This window comes from Haliotis asinina, chromosome 8 (assembly GCF_037392515.1).
Source record: "Haliotis asinina isolate JCU_RB_2024 chromosome 8, JCU_Hal_asi_v2, whole genome shotgun sequence".
NCBI classification, from domain to species: Eukaryota; Metazoa; Mollusca; class Gastropoda; order Lepetellida; family Haliotidae; genus Haliotis; species Haliotis asinina.
In genome coordinates this window covers 20,462,594-20,482,693 of record NC_090287.1, presented here as the reverse complement: position 1 = coordinate 20,482,693, position 20,100 = coordinate 20,462,594, and the positions used below count along the sequence as shown (strand labels likewise).

Genomic DNA, 20,100 nt, shown 5'->3' with positions numbered 1-20,100 from the left:
TTGCTTATTTCTGTTTTATTTATTGACTGACATAGTATCATTCATTGATGATAATGTGATGATCGAATGTGATATATTAGAGAACCTGAGAGTCTGAGAATATGCTAAGTCCTAATGTATTCCTGAGAACACATACAACCTACGTTCTCTATTCTCATAAACTGACCAAATATAACACGATAAGAAGATAAAAGAAGATGCCTCACGCCTTACGTTAACAATCAAAGCGAAAAATGGCCCCTAAAACAACGACCCCGCCCAAAATAAATAAATAAATAAATAAATAAATAAATAAATAAATAAATAAATAAATAAATAAATAAATAAATAATCAGTCAATCAATAAATCTTACCTATTGTAAATCAACACACCAAAACAACTATGGTCTAAATAATACGATACACAATATGACATCTATCCCTCCTCACCCCACCCCATAAATGTAGCTCATATTAATGCGGACCCTTCCTAGGTACTATGAAGGATTACGTCACACATAACTAGTATGCAATAAAATGCTTATCCTTCATGAATTATGTTTTACCTTTAATTGCAATTAATTCAAACTTCTTTGACCATACCCCTTAAAATTGGACAGGATAATTACAGTGTTGATTTACGTGGCCAGTTTGCCTGCAGGTATTCCCTTCTCGTGACGCCGTCCACTATACAATGACTACGTGATGTTATCGCCAGTTAAGCAATCAAACATCTCATTAACTGTGCCTTATATCCCTCGCCATTGCATGGAACGACGACTGCAAAGTTATTGATGTCTCATGTCGTATTTATTATCTATGTGATGATTAATTAGGTGGAAACTGTGACTGCGGGCGGCGACATAAAGTATACCGAACAACCGAAAAGCTATTGAATATTGTCAATAATCAGTTTTAATACAGTTCAGCTGCTCTGGTTATAGCTGTCATGCCTTTGTGATTTGTTTCGTAAACGGATGTCATTTCGTGTTTTCGAACTTGGATTCAATTGATACTGAAATATGACTGAAGTCTGTTTATTACAAAAAATAAATTAAGACACTGGTGAATTTCGATTTGGGATGTCAGAAATCATTAATATTTCATACTAGACATTTTCCATCGAAGTCGTTGTTTCTTCCCCGGAGTAATGGTTTCCAGCAAAAGTAGAACTGACATTTTTCCGAAATGATGTAATGAAATTTGACAGGTATTAAGAGAGAATGGAGACTGATATTTTTTTCAAAGAATGTATTTCTCAATCAGTCCTTGCATGATATCAAGGACATTTAATATTTAAGATTCCCCTCAAATTAATTGGTTTTTCATCAAATTTATATAACATGTCCCAAGTAGCGTTATCCTTGCACAGAACCCAGTCATAGTTCATCATGTCGGATATACTTGTCAAATCTAATCAAATTTGACGTTTCTTTAAAAAGGCTTTAATAAGTCATTCAATTGAAAACAAACTCTACTCAGGAAATTCGTTTCTCGCCATTAATTAGGAAGCGTGTCTGGAGCTGAAGACGTCTGATCATGTACTATTCACAACCTCCACCCAACTTAGAATAACACAAACACTAAATTCAGGCTATACACGTCTGTCAGACGGCGGTAGTTCTATGGGGCCATAATGATTCCTTAAAAACGCTAACAAAAGGCACAGCGGCGGAATGGCAATGTGGTGGAGATAATTTTCAGTACAGTTGCCACTGCCAAAGAAATGTCCCGTCCCCCTGCCCTCTCCCCAGAAGTGTCCCCTACCTGTCAGGTGAGCTCACCTGTGCCGCGTCCCAAGTGCAGAGCCCTCAGGCTAGACATAAAGCCCCGTGAAAGCTTCTTGATGGCGTACCGAGATAAGTTGCCTCTTCTCCGTCTTCCCGTATACTACAGTGTGTGAATGTTCTGACATGGGCTTATGCTGACGGTATGCTGTTAAGTGTCTGGACCTAGTGTCTGGGTCTAGTCTCTGGATCTAGTGTCTGTAGTGTCACAGTGTACGTAAGATTCAAGGGATGGTGGCTACAAGGAACGACTCCAGGAAGAAATGCATTTGACTTATAGGTGACGCTTGGAGTTTTTCTTGACCGTTGACCTTGTGTGCTTTGTGACTGCAGTTATGGATTATAGTGGCCTGTGTGTGTGTGCTGTGGAGTCCCATGCGTGGCGTTATGGATGCTGACGTTTAATCTATTGGGCAACCGATGCATTGTGTCATCAGTGAGGTTCAAGAAATCGGTGATCACGCGTATGGCCTGTTCGGCTGTGGCCTGACAGATCTGGCCGTAGATTAGAATGTGTTGTTGTTGATGCAGGTGCTTGGTTTATTGGACAATTGATATTACACTGCTGTACTTCATCAGGTTATAGGAATTATGTGATTATGAATACAATGTACAAGACTACAGTTATTCTTTCGACTTTACCATAATGGATGATTGTTTCCTCCACAGACTAAGTAATTTGCCACGATGTGGTTTGGAAGAGTAGCTGTCAATAGCCACGCAATCCCTACCGGGAAAAAATCACCCAAAACAACGAAGTCTATTTCAACATACATGTGGTGCACTCTGCACAGTACTAATAATAATTGTCTGTAAGGCAGTGGGATTTTAGGGGGATTTGCTGGGCGTTTGTGGGGTTGACTTTGTCACATTTGTGAATGAAAATGAGTAGTGGAATTGAAGAACTGATATGGCGACCTGTATCGATGAGAATACTACTTCGCAGATAAGAAGCATCAGTTAGTTTTCACGCTGATTTTTAAGAGTGGGTAGGTGATGATCCCTTGGACTGTAGTCCGTGAGGGTTAGAATCCCTTTAATCTGTGAAGAAAACGACTTCACTTTTCCAATCACGACAGTGGTTTGAGACTTCATATCACGCTTCCACGAGGACACCACTTGACGCCAGTATTAACGTACGCGTTGGGGTCGTGTCGGCGTTGTTGTATCCAAGACAGCGGCTGTTAATTCAACAACGTACTCGACGTGCAGATACGCTGAACCACATATGTTGTTTTCTAATTATAGTAAGTTCAATCGATATAAATGATATCTGTAACACAATATCGCATGTTGGAGTCAGTTTCTCAGAGCTGTTTGTTGTCTTTCAGATTAAGGCCGGCATGGATAAAACCAAGAACCCCCGCGGTTCTGGTATCCCTCTCTTTGTGGGACAGGGGAGCAGCAGCGTGGGTAGCCCTGTCCCCCCACGGAGTCCAATATCCCATCGTGCTGTCATCGGTAGTGAGACTTCTCTGCCCACCCCCGATGGAAAGGGACTCGCTGATTTCCATACCCGGCAAAAGGCAAGTACAGTTATGTTCAGTGTAGGATCCTTTGCCGTGCAGACCAAGCGTCTTGAGTTGCGGGTGGGATCGGATGGGATCGCATGGGAAGGGAAGTTAGAAGTGGGGTGGAGCTGGGAGATGCTGCCTTAAGCGGGTATTTAGGGTAAACTCGGATGCAGGTGAACGTGACGGCAGGTTAGAGAGGAAGTGAGCATGGGTGAACAGTAAAATAACATATGAAAATTGGCTTGGTAGAGAAAAGACAGTGAGTGGCTTTGTAAGCTAAGGGGTGATTTGAGTGAGTAGGGATTTGAGACTTGGTGGATAGGGACGTACAAGTGGATGGATAGGTTTGTGGGGAAGTGAGAATTACTGGGTTGTAAAGGTGATTGCTTCCCAAGTGACAGTGGGTCAGCAGAGAAGAGAGAGTAGATGGCTAGAAGGCGATATTGAGTGGATGGGGAGGTGGGTGTTGCATACGATTTGTGTCACTGGTTTGTTGTCACTATATGGCGGCGGTTGCATATGAAGAGAAAGTCGGTAGATTCTTGTTGACAAGAGATGGTCGACAACTTTTGTGAAAATCAGAATCATTTACCCCGAGACAGACGGGGGAAAATTACTTAGCTCCGAACATTTGCGGGAGTAAAGGGAAACAGGTGACATCTTTATGAGCTTTTTGATGCTTACGTTTGTTTCAGGTTGCAGAATGACTACATTATTTATTAAAAGTTTTATTATTCAACAGCAGCTGACTTGATTGAGTGAGTGAGTGTGCTTGTACACCACGTCAAGCAGTATTCAAGTAATATTACGTCGGGGACGCTAGAAATGGACTTCACACTTTGTACCAATGTGAGGAATCGAACCCAGGTCTCCTCGTGACGAGCGGACTCTTTAACCACTAGACTTCTCTACCGCCCCATCATAGGTTTAAATAGTTCTAGTCTACACGGGTGATCTGTAGACATTCTCATAGCTCAATACATTTCTATATCTGAATTGATAGAATTGCAGCTCTTCGCGAACCTGTAATCAGATTCTCAACTCGTTTAGCACCGAACAGGTCCAGGGTGTTTATCAGACTAGCATGAAACTGTAAATCACTTGATAATCGAGGATGACACCACCAATACAACGACCACTCGGTGTCCCGATATATTCGCACCCAGCCACCACCACTAACAGTCGAGACTAACAAGGCATTGTTGTTTAAGTAACTTTGAACAGCTCTGAAGTGATGCGTACTGCCAGGTCACAGGTCCTCACACGCGTCCCCAAACACCCTCCATCATCAACTTGTGTAGGAACAGTGTTTACCAAATGTTGACACGTATACCTTGACGTAGCATCTCAGGTATGTACCAGATTGACTTAGGACGATGCTACAACATCAGTATCGCTCGATTGATTTTCATGACGTTCTGACCTCTGATATTTCCTAATCCAACATAATGACTGTTTCTGTTGCAAGGAGCTTATTGATCAAGGCTTGCTGTTAGTTAATACGGTTTTACTCTTCCTTCAACACTGACGAGGGTTGTTGATTAACGTGATCTCATATCTTTACTTTTATTTCATGTAAGTATTTATCACCATCACAAGAATGAATAATATTTTAGAACAAGCACCTGAGAGTATCAATCTCTTTAAGTATGTTTTCTATGTCAGAATACCTGTCACTGAAACAATATTTGATTGTATTCATTAGGTGTATACATAATGTGTGGAATATTCATCACTAGTCGTATTCTCAGTAGGTTTGTTTGCTGCAATGTCAGAGTATCCATTAACTCAGGTGGAACTATTTTCTTGCGCGAGTTATAGATATAATTAATATTTAGAACCATCACTCTGACCACAATGAAGACGACCAGAATATCGTGTTAATTTCAGTGGCAATAAACTCGAGTCACAAAGACGTTTGTTTTATGCAGTGTAGAAAGTTCATCCACAGGACTGCGTCCCGCATCGACTCTCGGTGAAAAAATGCAAACATTTTTTTGAGCGTCCAACCGCATCCAAGCGTGAAACATTAATTCTAAGGGAGGTTGTCAGGGTTGCTGAGGCTAACTGGAGCGTGACTTAATCACAGCCTAGATTTATTGTTGGCTTGGTGAAACATATGGTTTGTTTTACAGAACTGATTAAGAAGGCTAATTACCATGGGTTGGTAACGGTAATTATCAGACATTCGATGAAATGTATGTTGTGAAAGCTAACAAAGATATGGTGTCCGAATTACTTGTTTGATAGCTGCGTGCCATACTGTAAATATAAGGCTGTTTTCTGTAAACAGATATATGTGCAGATGCACCGAATTAACTGTATTTAAATGTAGATTATCGATAGGATTCTGAGGCGAACAGATGGTCGCGATAGGAGGTTGTTACCAATTCGTAAAGAGATCTGATATAAACACTTACCGTGGTTTTCATGACTTATGAAAATAATTCTGCAGAATTTCGGGTCTCCTTTCAATTTCAAATTCCCATGCCATTTTGAGATACAGAGGAAAGACGTTGAATGAACACATTTCCAAGGATTTCATTGTTCCTCCGAATGTTCTGCAATTTGCCTCGCTGGCTGAGTCAGTAGTTGCATCTTAAACATCATTTCGTACCTCAGACACAAAAAGTAAATGCGCTCGGTATATTTTTGTAAAATCGCCTTAGTTTAGAATTCACGTCATGTTTTTTTTTATTTCGTTTTAAGTCGTATTCTTTTCAATCTATTTTCCCCGAAAAATCCTTAAGCTGGCAATAAACATTTCATAAAATATAGTCATCGATACTTTACACAAATGGTTATTGTCAGTAGGAAAGCGGTTGCTTATTGGACAAGTTTTAAACTTCATTCGCTTCAGCTTTCCAAATCCATAGTATAACCATTCTCACTGGTCTCACTATACACTTTGACATTAATGTGTAGCTATTGTATGTCCAGATCAGTAAGGATGAAGTAATACCATCAAGAATAGCAAATAAAGCCATACTTTGACTAAAGGCGTTTTATTTCCGGTAGGTGTCAATCAAACGCTACCATTAAGTTGTCGTTTGGTGGTCGTTGTAGCAGACGATATTCTGTCGACAGATGTCAGTTCGCGCCAAGCGAGGAGACTCGGGTAATGAAGTATTGTAACCAACGACCTTTACCGTGACCTACTCAATGTAATTTCAAGCAAGGGTACCTTCCACAATCACTAGTGCAACTCCAAGTCAACATCCAGTCATTATTGAAAGTTTTCAGAGCACATGAGTGTTATTGTTAAGGAAGGGTAGGGGGTCTGGATGTTATTATTTGATAACACTTACTATCATTGCTCAATAGCAATTGTTAGCTCTCTGTGCACGGGAGAATTACACAGCCAGTTGCCTTTGAAAAAAATCCAGATCGGGCCATGTCATTATTTGACAACATTATGGTCATTGTGTCTTCTAAACACAACTGAGAACGAACAAAAACACCGCTGCTCTCGGGAAATGAGGACCAAGTTTATCAGATAAAACATCATTAGCTGAAGAGAGAAGGTTAATTTGTACACAAACGCCGAGAGCAGAAACACGTCCATCTTGCCTAACCGTGACTAATAATCCGGTCAGTAAACGCCATGAAAAAAACGGACTTTATCCGGGAAATACCTTGAGAGTTGATCAAGTTGAAAAAAAGCAAATGAGTCATTGTGTCCTTGGTTACCAGTTAATTTGAAATGGTCATACAATTTGGCCTATCCAGCTGAGATCGTGCCCTGATTACTCCAAGTGTCTAACTCGTTTCATGCATCACAGTTAAATAGGAATTTTTTGATGGACAAAATCAAATGGAATAAAAAATAAATACCTTTGCCGCAATTTTACGTCAGAATTATCTAAATCTGTGTTTAAATCTTTCGAGTTTGGAAACGCCTAATAACTATTTCAGACCATTATCTGATTTCGTAAAATTTCGAATCACATTGATATCTGGAAGATGCCAATGTTTGACATTTGGTTTCCATCAAGTTTATTGCATGGCTTCACATGTAAATTTATAAATTGAATGTGGGATTTATGTGATCGTTTAATCCGTATCAGTCTTTAATCGTGTTCTGACGCCTTCACTAACAACCAGCTGCCTTGATAAACTGATACCGTATATATTATATAACAAGGCCCCATTAAACGGCCGTTCCGCGCACATGCAAGTTTCAGTATCTACGACTTGCATTAAGTGTATATCTGTTTAGATTACCCATGAGAGCGTCCATATTGCTCAAATATGGCTTTGAAAGTATTACTCGAAAAGAGGTTGATTAGATATAATCCCCCTCATCAGGAAATAGCTGTCAAGTTATCGAGAGGGTCAGGGGTCAGAGGAATGTTATCATGGATTATTTTGACATAAGTGTCACAACATGGGGATGGTGGGGATAAATATATATGTATGTGTGTTAAATATTGCAGCTGATAGCGATGTCAGAACGTTCATTACGCTTATTTGGTGCTTTGTTGAGATTGACAAAAGCCTTCATTTGACACCAGGAGAGAATAGTGTTTGTTAATGGATGATTGTAGAATGTGTTTTGTGGAGACAAGGATCCTGCAACAGTACAGGTAATGTATATTGCATTCATGCCGTCAAAGTGGTGTCCGTACTTTTGTACTTTCTACTTTGAGTCACCTCTCTCGACAAATGGCTCGCAGGTTAGTTTGGTGAGGTGTAAGTTTATCTTTACGCGCCCTTTAGCAATATTCCAGCAATATCACGGCTGGGAACATCATGAATGGGCTTCGCGCATTGTACACGTGTGGGAAATCGAACCCGAGTCTTCGGCGTGACAAGCTAACGCTTTAACCATTTGACTATCCCACCGCCTCGTTAACTAGGGCACCTACAGCAGGCTATGCTAATGCATGTTACAGTCTGACACAAGAGTCAGATGTCTGCTGTTTCTCACCTGGATGACAGATGAGATGACAGATGACACGATGATGTCGTGCCTGTAACATTCTGACACACAGTGGCCAATAGTAGATAATGTGCCTAGTATATTACATCCTTTTACACGAGTCAGATGAGCAATGACAGAAAGTGTGTCGTGCCTGTTATAGCCAGAGTCTTCATGCTATAAGAATTATTTCTGTATGAGATTTTGAATGATAGAAACTGACACGTGAGACAGGCTAGTACAAGTGCCACATAATTGGTACTAATGCCGCAATTTAGCAATGTTCCAGCTAAATGGCGTCTGTCTGTAAATCATTGAATCTGGACGAGTCAATCCAGAAAGTAATCCAGTGTGATCTTGCTGATCATGTCGTTACACTGTGATCCGATGCTCATGCTTTCGACTACTGGTTTGTACATTCTGACGCCGTTGATTGGTTACAGAATCAGATCTACCGTTATTTGATTAAACAGCGAACTAACATTCGCGATTAAATCTGGTCAACTATTCAACAGCGACGGGCCAGTAGTTAAATTGTTCCCTCATGGGAACCCCGGGTTAGAAAATGGGTCCCTCGCAGAACGTAAAACCACAGAGTTCGTATTAGTCGGTCTAAGTGTCCGTGAATCCCTTATTTTCCCTACTGTCTAACCTATCCTGTCATGCTACAGCCCTGCATGAAGCAAGTCTAGATATCCTCAAGTTCACTTTTCAATTTATGTGGAGTTATTTGTTACTCTCAAAACTATATATATCATCAGAGACAAAGCGTTAGACTACGATCAGATGATCCGGTCCGGATACCTGTCTGACTGCAAGTCATCGTATCCCGACAGTTGGTAATGGTGATCACACCATCTGTCTCCGGGTTTGTCTGGACCAGACCCGACGGTGTATCGGCCGCCGAAATACAAACAAACAAACGTTAGATTTTGACTGATGCTTGTTTAGCCAAATGTTAGTTAAAAGTCTGTTAGTCCCCAACATCTGTGAAACGTCCACATGGTGAGACCACGACAGCACAGATACGACCCGTGTCACTGGCAGCAGTTAACACTAACCAGCCCTCCCTCCTGTGGTCCGCCTATCTGGTCATGTGTCAAATCCCGCGATGTCTTCAAGTTTGATATAGTCTAATTGTCCCAACTATGCCCACAGTGGCATCATGCAGCGAAAGTTACAGAGTAATTTGCCCACGGCATCTCATTACCAATATCGCTTGAATTTATCATGCCACTCTCTCAGAGTGTTTTGATTCCCATAACATCTGTTTATTTGGTCAAATCATACCTAACCTTTGTGTCATGTTTGAGGTTATTTTACTTCTCAACTTCAAAAGGGTGTGTGTGTTCGTTACTCCCACGGGGGAAGGGTCGTTGTAGGGGTTCAAGGAATGTTTACATCTCCTTAAGCGGTTGTTTGTGATTTGTATTTATTAGATGTTATCTGGACGCGAATTAAACATATTTAAAGCTTTGATGCGTAGCGTATTTGTGAAGAGTTGGGATGATAATCACAACCACAGAGTTGGTTATTGGGGACAGTCTCCCTCTTTGTGAGTTCTTCCAGACCACTGACCTACGCAGGGTGAAGGAGGATTAGTATACGCGGGCAAGTGTACACGAAGGCTTATAGTTCATTATTTTATCATTCGTCTTCTTTGGACTTTGACTTGAATTTAGCAGTGGACGGATGAAGTTTGTCAACAACTATTGACAATATCTGTTTTCCCTTTCAGTTGGACCGAAACATGAGCGGGGTGTCGAGCGGAGGACCCCCCGTCAAGGAAGACAGTGGCAGTTGGAGACTCATCTCCCCGACTAGGGAGACCGTTTCCCCCCAGTCCACAAGAGCAGGAGATCTAAAGGAGAGGCACTACTCGCATGTGGTTGATACCGACTTGGGTGACCGGACAGACAAAAGTGGCTATTCGTCTACCATGGATTATCCCATTAGAGGAACAATGTCACCTCTTACCAACCAAATCGTAGTGAAACGATCCATTGGTCCAGTGGATGAAGTGTCTTTTGTATTTGGGCGACCTGCGTCGCCCCGGAGCGAGAGGGCTTCTACAAGGTGCCTCTCTCCAATCAGTGATAAACGTTTTGCCACCTCTTCGGATATTTTACCATTGAAGAACAGTCAGAGCCACGGCGATCGGTACTACCAGCCCTCAGTTGGGGTGGGTGTGGGGGGAAATATGGGGGGGATACTTTGCGAAAACTGTAACAGTTGCCTTATAGACCTTAAACGTCAAGCTCTTCGACTTGTGTTCCCTGATAACGAGGCTAAAGGACCAGCCTTGAAGGTAAGTCCGATAACTCTCTTTTTTATGACTAACGTGTCTTATTAAAATCTGGGTTTCGAACTCCCCGATCACCCAAATCAAGAAGTACTAATTGCAAGGAGTGTGACTGCCGAGAGAGAACAATTCACATCCTCACCGCCTCTTGATCCTTCCAGGACAGTGTAACACAGAGAAGGTTATAAAACTGATGCCTTTTGTCTTGCCTATTGTTACCCTAGAACCTCTCACAGGGTTTTCTTTCAAAATGAATTTTTATAACATGGCTTGTCATTGCATCCTGATTTATTTCTTTACAAGACTTCCTCCTAGAACGCCTAGGCCCAGATTAGGGGCCTTGGGCGATCGTTTAGATGGAATGGACGATACCACACTGCCCTTAATGCTGTAATTGTCTGGCAGACTAAGACACAGGTTTGTGTTCATTCTTATGAAACCCCACTACTGCGCGTTTAACACATCCTGTGTGTTAACAATTCTTTTTCAGCCCACTTATAAAATCACTGTAATAGACGAACTTATTACGGACACACACACAAAAACATGCACGTGTATCAACAATTTAGGTGTGCATCTTAGTTTTTTTCAATTAAGATAATGAAAAATAGGAATAAAGTTTAATTTGAAAGTGATTCATGTCTTAAATATTCAATTTCGAGGATTTCATTTTAGAACCACGTTGAAACCATGTCCCGCTTTAGGCCGTAATTTGACCTCGTGAATTTTATAGGCCTCTGGGTCAAGTTGACCTTTTGCACTTGTGTTAATGGTTTTTGCATATTGGATAAACGTAGCAATTTGGCCACATTTTCAACAACATGGAACACCTCTCCATACGGTGACAAAGGGATGGGGTATACATTCGTTAGTTTATTCAATAAAGGAGATGATCAGTGGTAGTTAATAGAATCTGAAACACGTCGCGGAGACGTTGCCATCGATGCCGCATAACTTCGTTTAGGACGTCGTGTTAGTGATGCAAGTTTTCAATATTGTTCCGAAACATAGATGCGAACTTTAGTGTTAATCCCATGGTGCTCTTATAGAAGTAAACGTTAGTTCTAATAAGGGCGCTTGCAAGCATCTGAAGGCGACTAAATAATTTGAATGGTTTTAGATATACAGTAGAATCTGTCAAATCCGAACTCTTTTGTAAACCGGTCAGATCAGTCATTAGTTCAAGGCATCATTCATATCTTGAAAGCCCGGTATAAAAAGTCATTGCTGTTGAGGATCGAGTACTGTGAAAATGTTGGTAACGGACAAAACTTGACTAACCCGGACTGTTTTATAATCCTGCCAAGACGGTCCCAGTCCGTAATAGTCAGATTCCACTGTAATGACTGTCTGCGGTGTCTCTGATTTGTACATGATGCAAAACAGTGCCCTTGCGTGTTAAAAAGATATTACTGAATGAAATATCAGAAGCTTGTTGAAAACATAGCACCATGGAAGCCATTTCTCCCGATCGGAATAGCCAGGAGATTGGTTCATGTGAGACTGAATTTGATGCATGTAGTGCGATGAGAATTTCAGCGGTCTGATAACAAGTCAGGATCATCATAACTCATACACCCAACCCCGGTTTCATATATTTGAATGGCTTTTATGGTTACGTGTAATCTAACGCAAGAACAAAGACCCAGGAGAATGGTTCAGAAGACGCATTAGCATTTGACCCGATGACGTTTCGTAGGATTTATGTCTTTCCATAAGAAATGGCATAAGCGTAAAAGCGAGGTAAGGAATGGATGGGCAGCGATGTGGGTACAGTTAAACCGGGATAGGACACCATCTTATGTAGCACAAGCGAACAAGTCTGACACGCGTGGCTCCTGGTCAAATGAAATTTATAGAAGCAGCGAAGAGGCAGGCAAGTGTTTGAATCAATGAGAAAATCTGATAATCTTCCTTCCACACTTCTCGTCGGTTTCAGCGTTCTTTTTCTGCGAAATGTTTATAAGATAGTTTGCAAAGATGTATTTCGAAAGAGATGAGAAACTTATGCAGCGATTTCTCCACAACGGGGAGGGAACTTTCATCATCAGGTAACGTTACGACAGCGTTGTGTGTCGAATCTGATATATGACAGGTGCTTGAGTTCCACTGTTACAGCTGTCTGTACACCTGCCTGTGCCCAATGTACGTGTATCCCGGTGAAAGACTTACGACAAGTCGAGATCCACAGTTCTCAGTCTGCCTCTGTTCGCTCAGATGATTTACCGTTGGGTTTGATCAAACTGGAACCTTTTCGTTGATGGCAAAGGGGCGTCTTTGCAGTGACGTGTGTAATGTGCTACACCGTCGCCTTATGGATAATTATCAATGAATTCATTAGCCAGTACTCTTCATGTTGAAAGATTTGTGACTCGGGTGAAATTGGAAACCATGAACAGGCGTGGGCTTCTTTGGAGATGGGAGCTCCACCGTCGAGATCACAGGTGCAAGTGCATGCTTTGTAGACCAATATCAAACGGTTATAGGGCCCCTGTCCGGCTTGAGTCGATGTCAGCGTGGTCTAACGCCCAATTACCAACAGTTCCATGCACTTTCTACAAGGTCGCGACAGGTCCCCCGATGCCTATCTCTTCCGTGCGTGTCTTCGCAGAGATGATACCCCCACTGAGATGGACGGAGGGGTGGGGGGTTCGAGAGGGGAGTGCTTGGATCGCTCCAGGGCACGCGTCCTATCTTTGGAAGCTCTTGGATTTCAATTTTCAATCGTGCAGCTTTGAGCCTACCGTAATGTTTTAGCCCTGTAACATGCCCCGTAGCCCCTGTGGACGTCTTCTAACCATCGTGTCGATGAACAGGGGGCAATTGATCTTGCGTAACTGATATCAAAAGTATTTGTTAGGCTAATCCTCGGTAATTTTCTCGCCTCTGGTCAAAGGAAAGACGTTCTGTTTTAGGGTTTCTTGTGTCTATACACAAGACAGAATCACTAACACACCCAAAATGTATTAGACTTTTTTAAAAGGGAAAGAATTTTGAACCCCTTTCAATGTCAGTAATAGCTGGTGGTATGTTGAAAACGGTAATACTACCACAGGTAATAACCTGCATGTCAGTTTATTACTTGGCTGTCATGTTATAGCAACAGAGTATCATAACTCAGTCTTTATGACACGATGCTGAACTGCAGTATGTGGCAACATGGTACCGATCCTCGGAACCCGGGGTATGTTATATATTGGAACAGGGTGAAAGTGCATGACGAGAAACTACAAACAACACAGGGTGAAGCGTGTACATGCCAAACATTGGGTGGTGTATTTTGTAGAGATTTCATCGTTTCAGGTTCGGTTTGACCTAGTCATTTGGCGTAGATCACGTACATAAGAACATAAATGCGATGTATGATAAAAAAAATAATACATACAAGTGAAACTTGCCACTCCCCAAAATGTGACATTAATTGTGATAAAAGATGCTTCGGATAAGGTGAAACGTGAAGACACGTCTAACTCGAATAATGTGTCGCAATAGTTCAATTTTTCAGAAAAAACATCATAGTTTCACGATATATACACACATTTTCCTCTGTGTATTAGATTCATCCTTTTTTGACATTTACTCTTAAATATGATACTATCATTACAAGGTCACTCGATTATGTACTGACCGCCGCCACATACCTGGAATATTGCTGAATGCGGCGTAAAACTAAACTCATTCTTGCACTCGACTTACGAAATAGACTAGAAGAAGATCAGTAGTGGGGTGAATGGCGTTACTAGACTCAGAAAACACTTCTTTCTAACTATGTCTTACGTAGTATCTGTGTGTATACGTCGATCACTGACCTTTGCTCAGTGAGAAACGCAAACCAATACAATATGTAACCTAATGTGCATGTCTACCACAGGCATCGTCAGACGCGGAAGTGAAAGTGATAGCGATGGGATGCTCTCTATAAGGCAATGCCCTGCCAAACCTTGCCCTAATGGCGGCCGACACACTGCTCTCCTCTGCTTGTGCCTGTCAGAATTTGTGGATGAACTGTAGAAGCCATCAGAAAAGATAGCGATGAACTTACACCGAGTGATTTATCTCCCGATGTATTTCACACGCAGTCGTTCCGCGAGGCAGCGGAACGCGAGAAAACAGCTTGCGCCTTAACTCAAATTTTACAGCTCAAAATTGGCCGGCGTCAACACTTGTGTTGCTTTGGCGCAGTCATTGGAATGGTGTTGAGCGTTATATCGGAATTGCCCAGTCATTTTTCTAACCTTAACATTCGTACTAAATATCCGAAAGCATTAAGATTGACCATACTACATGACTGCATAAATGTTTATTTCTTGTGCCATGCGTGCTCACATTTGATTGTAAGCCGGTTTAAAGAATCGTCTCATAATGTTGAACTATCGATAATCATGGTTACTTCGTTTTTCGGAATTTGGTGGGTTTCTTTTTTTTGTTTTCAAGCAGTTTTTCATGGTTACAAATAATTAACCATTTTGAGGGACTGGTCATTTCAAGTGTCGTTATTCTTAGGGCAGAATTTGTGCGGTGTTCTTGCACCCGAGCATCAATCAACATTGCCGGCACAGAATACGTGATGTCATTTTGATTAAGAATTTAGGCGGGGTTCAAGTCTGTCTCTACAAACATGAACTGTCATAACTAACGTTGACATGCAATGTCCATGTCCGAAATGTACTGTTCATTGGCGAATCATTGCTTATTTCACGCCATGGCAAATCACAGGCAGGATTTCTGGGAATGTTTTCCTAATCACTTCAAGCTGTGCAGTGCCTTATCGTCGATATACCTTTATCACGTAAACTTGATTCTCAGCAGCCTGTAAATGCGACATTGATTGTCATAATTAGCACTGAATTATGTAATTGATTAGCATGTGTACACTGCGTCAAGAGTTTTGACAACTGATGGACATGCCAAATATGTCATGAACACGACCCCCGACAGCGCAGCCAGTCACTGACCAGGCAGGTCATGTGGAATGCCGAACATGTGGCACGTACCGTGGGGATTTATGGGGAGTGAAGTGGAAGGAGGGTCATTCATGACCAGAACAGGTCTGTTAGTAATGGCACTATAACGGTTTAGAAATGAAGGAGTACACCATAGCGAATCAGAAGGTAACTTCTCATAGTTTTACAATTACTTATACCCCATTTGCCGGGAAGCTGACATAGTGCTAATAAGGTCTGAAAAAAACAGAAAGAATATCTGTTAAAATTCCCTTATAACTAAGTGAATTGGTGTTTAAAATATGGTTAAGACATTATATCCCCAGTACAGATATACCCGTATATGTGGTGTCAGTGGGTGTGCTCAACTCTAGTAAAGTTGTGCTTCACTGGGTGTGTTCATCCTCAGTAGTCTTGCTTCTCTTAGTGGGTTAAACCACAGTATATTTTTGCTTTTCTGAGTGTTTTCAACTTCAGTGAAGTTGTGCTTGTATGGGTGTGTTCAACCTCAGTAAAGTTGTCCTGTGTGTGTTCAACCTCAGTAACATTGTGCTTCTGTGAGTGTGTTGAACCCCAGTAAAGTTGTGCTTCTCTGGGTGTATTAAACCACAGTAAAGTTGTGCTTCTCTGGGTGTATTCAACCTCAGTAAAGTTGTGCTTCTCTGGGTGTGTACAACTACAGTAAAGCTTGGAATTTTTGACTTCAGGAAAGTTGATAAGGAACTTCTTGTGTTTCTCATTTTCTGAATTTCCAAGGAAGTTGGATGATTTTGTGAAGTCTTTAACAGACATAAACTAGGTAGGATTGAAGGGAATTCCAGTCAAAGATAAATCCCAAAGTGGAGGTTGATGCTTCTGTTGGTACTCCAAGCTCTGCCACCAACAGAAATCAAGATATGTTCAGCACCGCATGTTACCCATTAATCACAACTGCATCTTTTGGCAGCCCCTCATGATAAATGAAAGCACTGTTTCCCTTGTTACAGTTAGTATCTGGCTTTAGCTTCTAAGCCTTGTAGCCCTAGTGAAAGATAAGCCTATGTAAATATATAGAAAGCTGAAGATTCGCTGTATCTTTTTTTCACTGTTGTTTTATAGTTATAACCCCAATTACATTGATAGCTTTCACAGTGTGTTTTCTTCTAACTTCAGTCTTTTTTTATTTTTCTCTGCTCTAATGTTATATCAGGTTTTAGCCTGTGACAGTTTTTATCTCTGTTCTGGTGTCAACATTTGTATAAAAACATGGCTCCTATTATTGAATGTCTATTACTGTCAATCACAGAGTGTACTGTATTTCATGAGTTTTAAAATCCCAACACGTTCTTGGTTATGGCATTTTTACGTATTAATGACTGATGTTTAAGAAATCAATGGAAATACATCAGCTGAGCAGTAATGATATTTCTGCATAAAGATTCCACCTGAATATTTGATTACAGTTGTAAGTGGCGTTGGTTAGGACATTATTGACAATCAGTTTAGCTTTTCAAATAATCTTTTTCTATTAAATATAGTTGGGCAGGGATTCAGATGAAATGTACCTATTATTCTGGATTTGCTCAGTTTTTAATATTCTCTATGGTTGTATATTTCACAAAATGACAGTTCATTATATTCAACGGGGCATATCTGGTGTTGTTAATTTCCTGTTTGTTTCAAATAGATAGCATAATTACATGTTGTCCTTTTCAATGTACTCATGTCTATTTCATACAAGGAATCAAATTCCTGCTGTTCTAAAGAATTCTAGGAATAGAAGATATGTAGAATATATATACAATGACCAGATTCATATCTGCCTGATATTTTAGCATCAACATCCTACAGTTTGTGTATTTGTGTTTGGATTGCATTGATTTGTATATCTGGTAACCATGGAAACCAGTGCCTGCTTTTGTGTGTTTTAACAGAAAAGGATTGTATTATATTCCATTCTACATGTTCATGTGGAGGAAACTGACAGTTTGTTGTTGTGTGATATGTCATTAATATAGCATCCATTATTTTTAGTTTTTTACATGAATGTGTTGATATTAGATATATTTCGGACAGGGCTTAGTGAAACCTGTATACCTGTAAAGTTTCAAAAATCACTATAGGATATATTGTTCTTGCAGGAAACGATAAAGGATTATAGTTTGAAGGTGTGTTTTCATAGCAGTTCATAAATTTAGGTAAATAATCACAGGCATAAAGCTGACTTTAATCTTTTCACATTGAATCTTGCAAGTAGGGCATAGTACAACCTAATTGTCTCCTATCCATGAAGATTTTGATTTGAAATAATCTTCAGTACCTCATGCTTGCCTAATAGGATTGGGTAGTCATTTGTTCCCATTTGGACAGATCGATGATCATGCTGTTGATCACTAGATTGTCTGGTCCAGACTCTATTGAAAACAGATTTGCTGTGTCAAATTAACCTCACTCACTATATTTGTCTCAAGTATATCTAGTGTCCCTTGCTGTCCCGTTGCTGGAATATTAGTAAAGCAGTGTAAAACCCAAATCTCTCTCTTTTGTCCTGGGGCTTGATATCATTTACCATTTTAAATCACATCTTGAAGGAACATTTCTAAGTCACATGATGTGTGATTTTTATTTTTTGTCAACTTTTTCACTTGCCATTCTTAGTGTATCAGATTCAAAGAACCAGCAGTGATGGTCCTACCTTTTCATTTTGGCCTGGTCTAGTGAGTGGTATTTTAGAACAGGATTTACTGCTACCCATTTTTAAGCTACATTTTGAAAAAAGATTATTCATGAAAAGCATGAATATTTCTTCATAGCCTGAGAATCATGACTGACAGGTTGTGTACATTTTGTGTTTAATGAGAGGCAACATCCATGAATGAGCCAGGCTGCCAGTCATTAACTGCATAGCTTTCCCTATGATTTTATGCAGATAGTTCTGTGTTCACTACATGATGCTCGAAGTCAACAGAGAGACCCAAAATACATGCACATCTACACTGAAAGTGATCATTACCATAGGGTGTTCATGTCACTGTCAGGAATATGGCACTGCACCTGCAAACTACAATGGTGGTGGCAATATGAAAAAATAGCCAACATGAATGATTGTTGTGAGTCAGTATGTCAGGGAAACCAGAATTTCGCTTTGCAAATTGTACTCTTGTTGGGAATCAAACCAGGAACTTGTGCAGGATGAGCTTGTGCTATATCCACTTGCCTAACCCATTGCCTCAAAACACATGATTGCAACAGTAAAGTGGTGACTACAGTTGAATAAGGTGATTTCATAAATTGTTAATTATCTGAAAAATGTTGTTGTGTGTGTGTATCATACAATTTGAAATGATGCTGAAATGACAACTTCAGCAGCTTCAGTTAGTGTATGAATTCATAGACTGTTATGCTAATGATCCACAAGCATTTGTATTGTTGCTGTGTCAGAGATGAAATTGATTACCAGCATGACTGCACCTTGAGGACGCACATTTCAATACCAGCCTGCCTTTCTGCCTATGCAGCGCATGGCTGTACAATGTGCAACTCAGCACTTTGCACCGAGGCCTATGTACTTGTACCTAGCTGCCTTGAGTGATGGATTGATACACCTAGGGTGGTCGATTACCACACCAGTACAGGTCCTGATAACACTCTGACACTGACAGGTCATCACAAGTGTTAAAGTTGTCCATATCATGCGAGGAAATGCGCTGGAGATGCACTTTTTGAAATCTAGAGGTGAAAATGTGTTTTCCTGGTGTGTGTTCTTTATGTTGAAAATGTGGTGAAATAAACATCTGATTACATGGTAAATGTGTTTATGGCTGTAGATGTAACAACAGCCTGTGGCTGAAAATAGTTTACATCTTACAAGTGCCTTTTGTAGTATATATCTTGTATCTTACATGTGCTAATGATATTGTATAGCCTGTATCTGACAGGTGCCTGTAATGGGAGTATATATTTGTATCTTGCAGTTGAATATGATGTATAGCTTAAGGTATATAGCTTGTATCTTACAGGTGCCAGTGATATTTCATAGCTTGGTGATATTTTATAGCTTGTATCTTACAGGTGTCAATGATATTGTTGATTTTGTACCTTACAAGTGTCAATAATGGTGTATATTTTGTACCATCAGGTGCCAGTGATACTATATATACAGTTTATCTTACAGTTGCCAGTGATAATATTTTAGCTTGTATCTTACTATTGCCAATGATATTGTTGAGCTTGTATCTTAGAGGTGCCAATGATATTATACAACTTATATCTTACTGGTGCCAATGATACTATTGAACTCGTATCTTACAGGTGCCAATGATATTATACAGTGTACATCTTACAGGTGCCAGTGATACCACTGAGCTTGTATCTTGGAGGTGCCAAAGATATTCTGCAGCTTATATCTTACTGGTGCCAATGATACTATCGAACTTGTATCTTACATGCGCCAGTGATATTATACAACTTGTATTTTACAGGTGCCAATGATGCTATAAAGGTTTACATTAATGAGGTTAAATAGTGTCTAATTTAGAAGTGCACTTAAGCCCAGAGTTAGAGTATGCTTCTTTGGAGTTGTGTATTTTAAGTTATATACCATCTACATGTTCAGCTTAGCATAAACAGTAAAGTTGGACATTGGCTGAGCTTCCAGTTTTATGATTGGTCAGAC

The 20,100-nt window shown here is 40.5% G+C and overlaps 1 protein-coding gene across 1 annotated transcript in view; it reads left to right on the top strand.

Moving 5' to 3' along the window:
* LOC137295071 (kinesin-like protein KIF26B) overlaps positions 1–20,100 on the top strand; it is a 192,596-nt gene that overhangs the window by 22,317 nt on the left and 150,179 nt on the right. The window contains exons 2-3 of the mRNA XM_067826342.1: positions 3,098–3,292; positions 9,940–10,509. Coding sequence (XP_067682443.1) covers positions 3,098–3,292; positions 9,940–10,509 — 765 coding nt within the window. The remainder of the gene's footprint in view (positions 1–3,097; positions 3,293–9,939; positions 10,510–20,100) is intronic.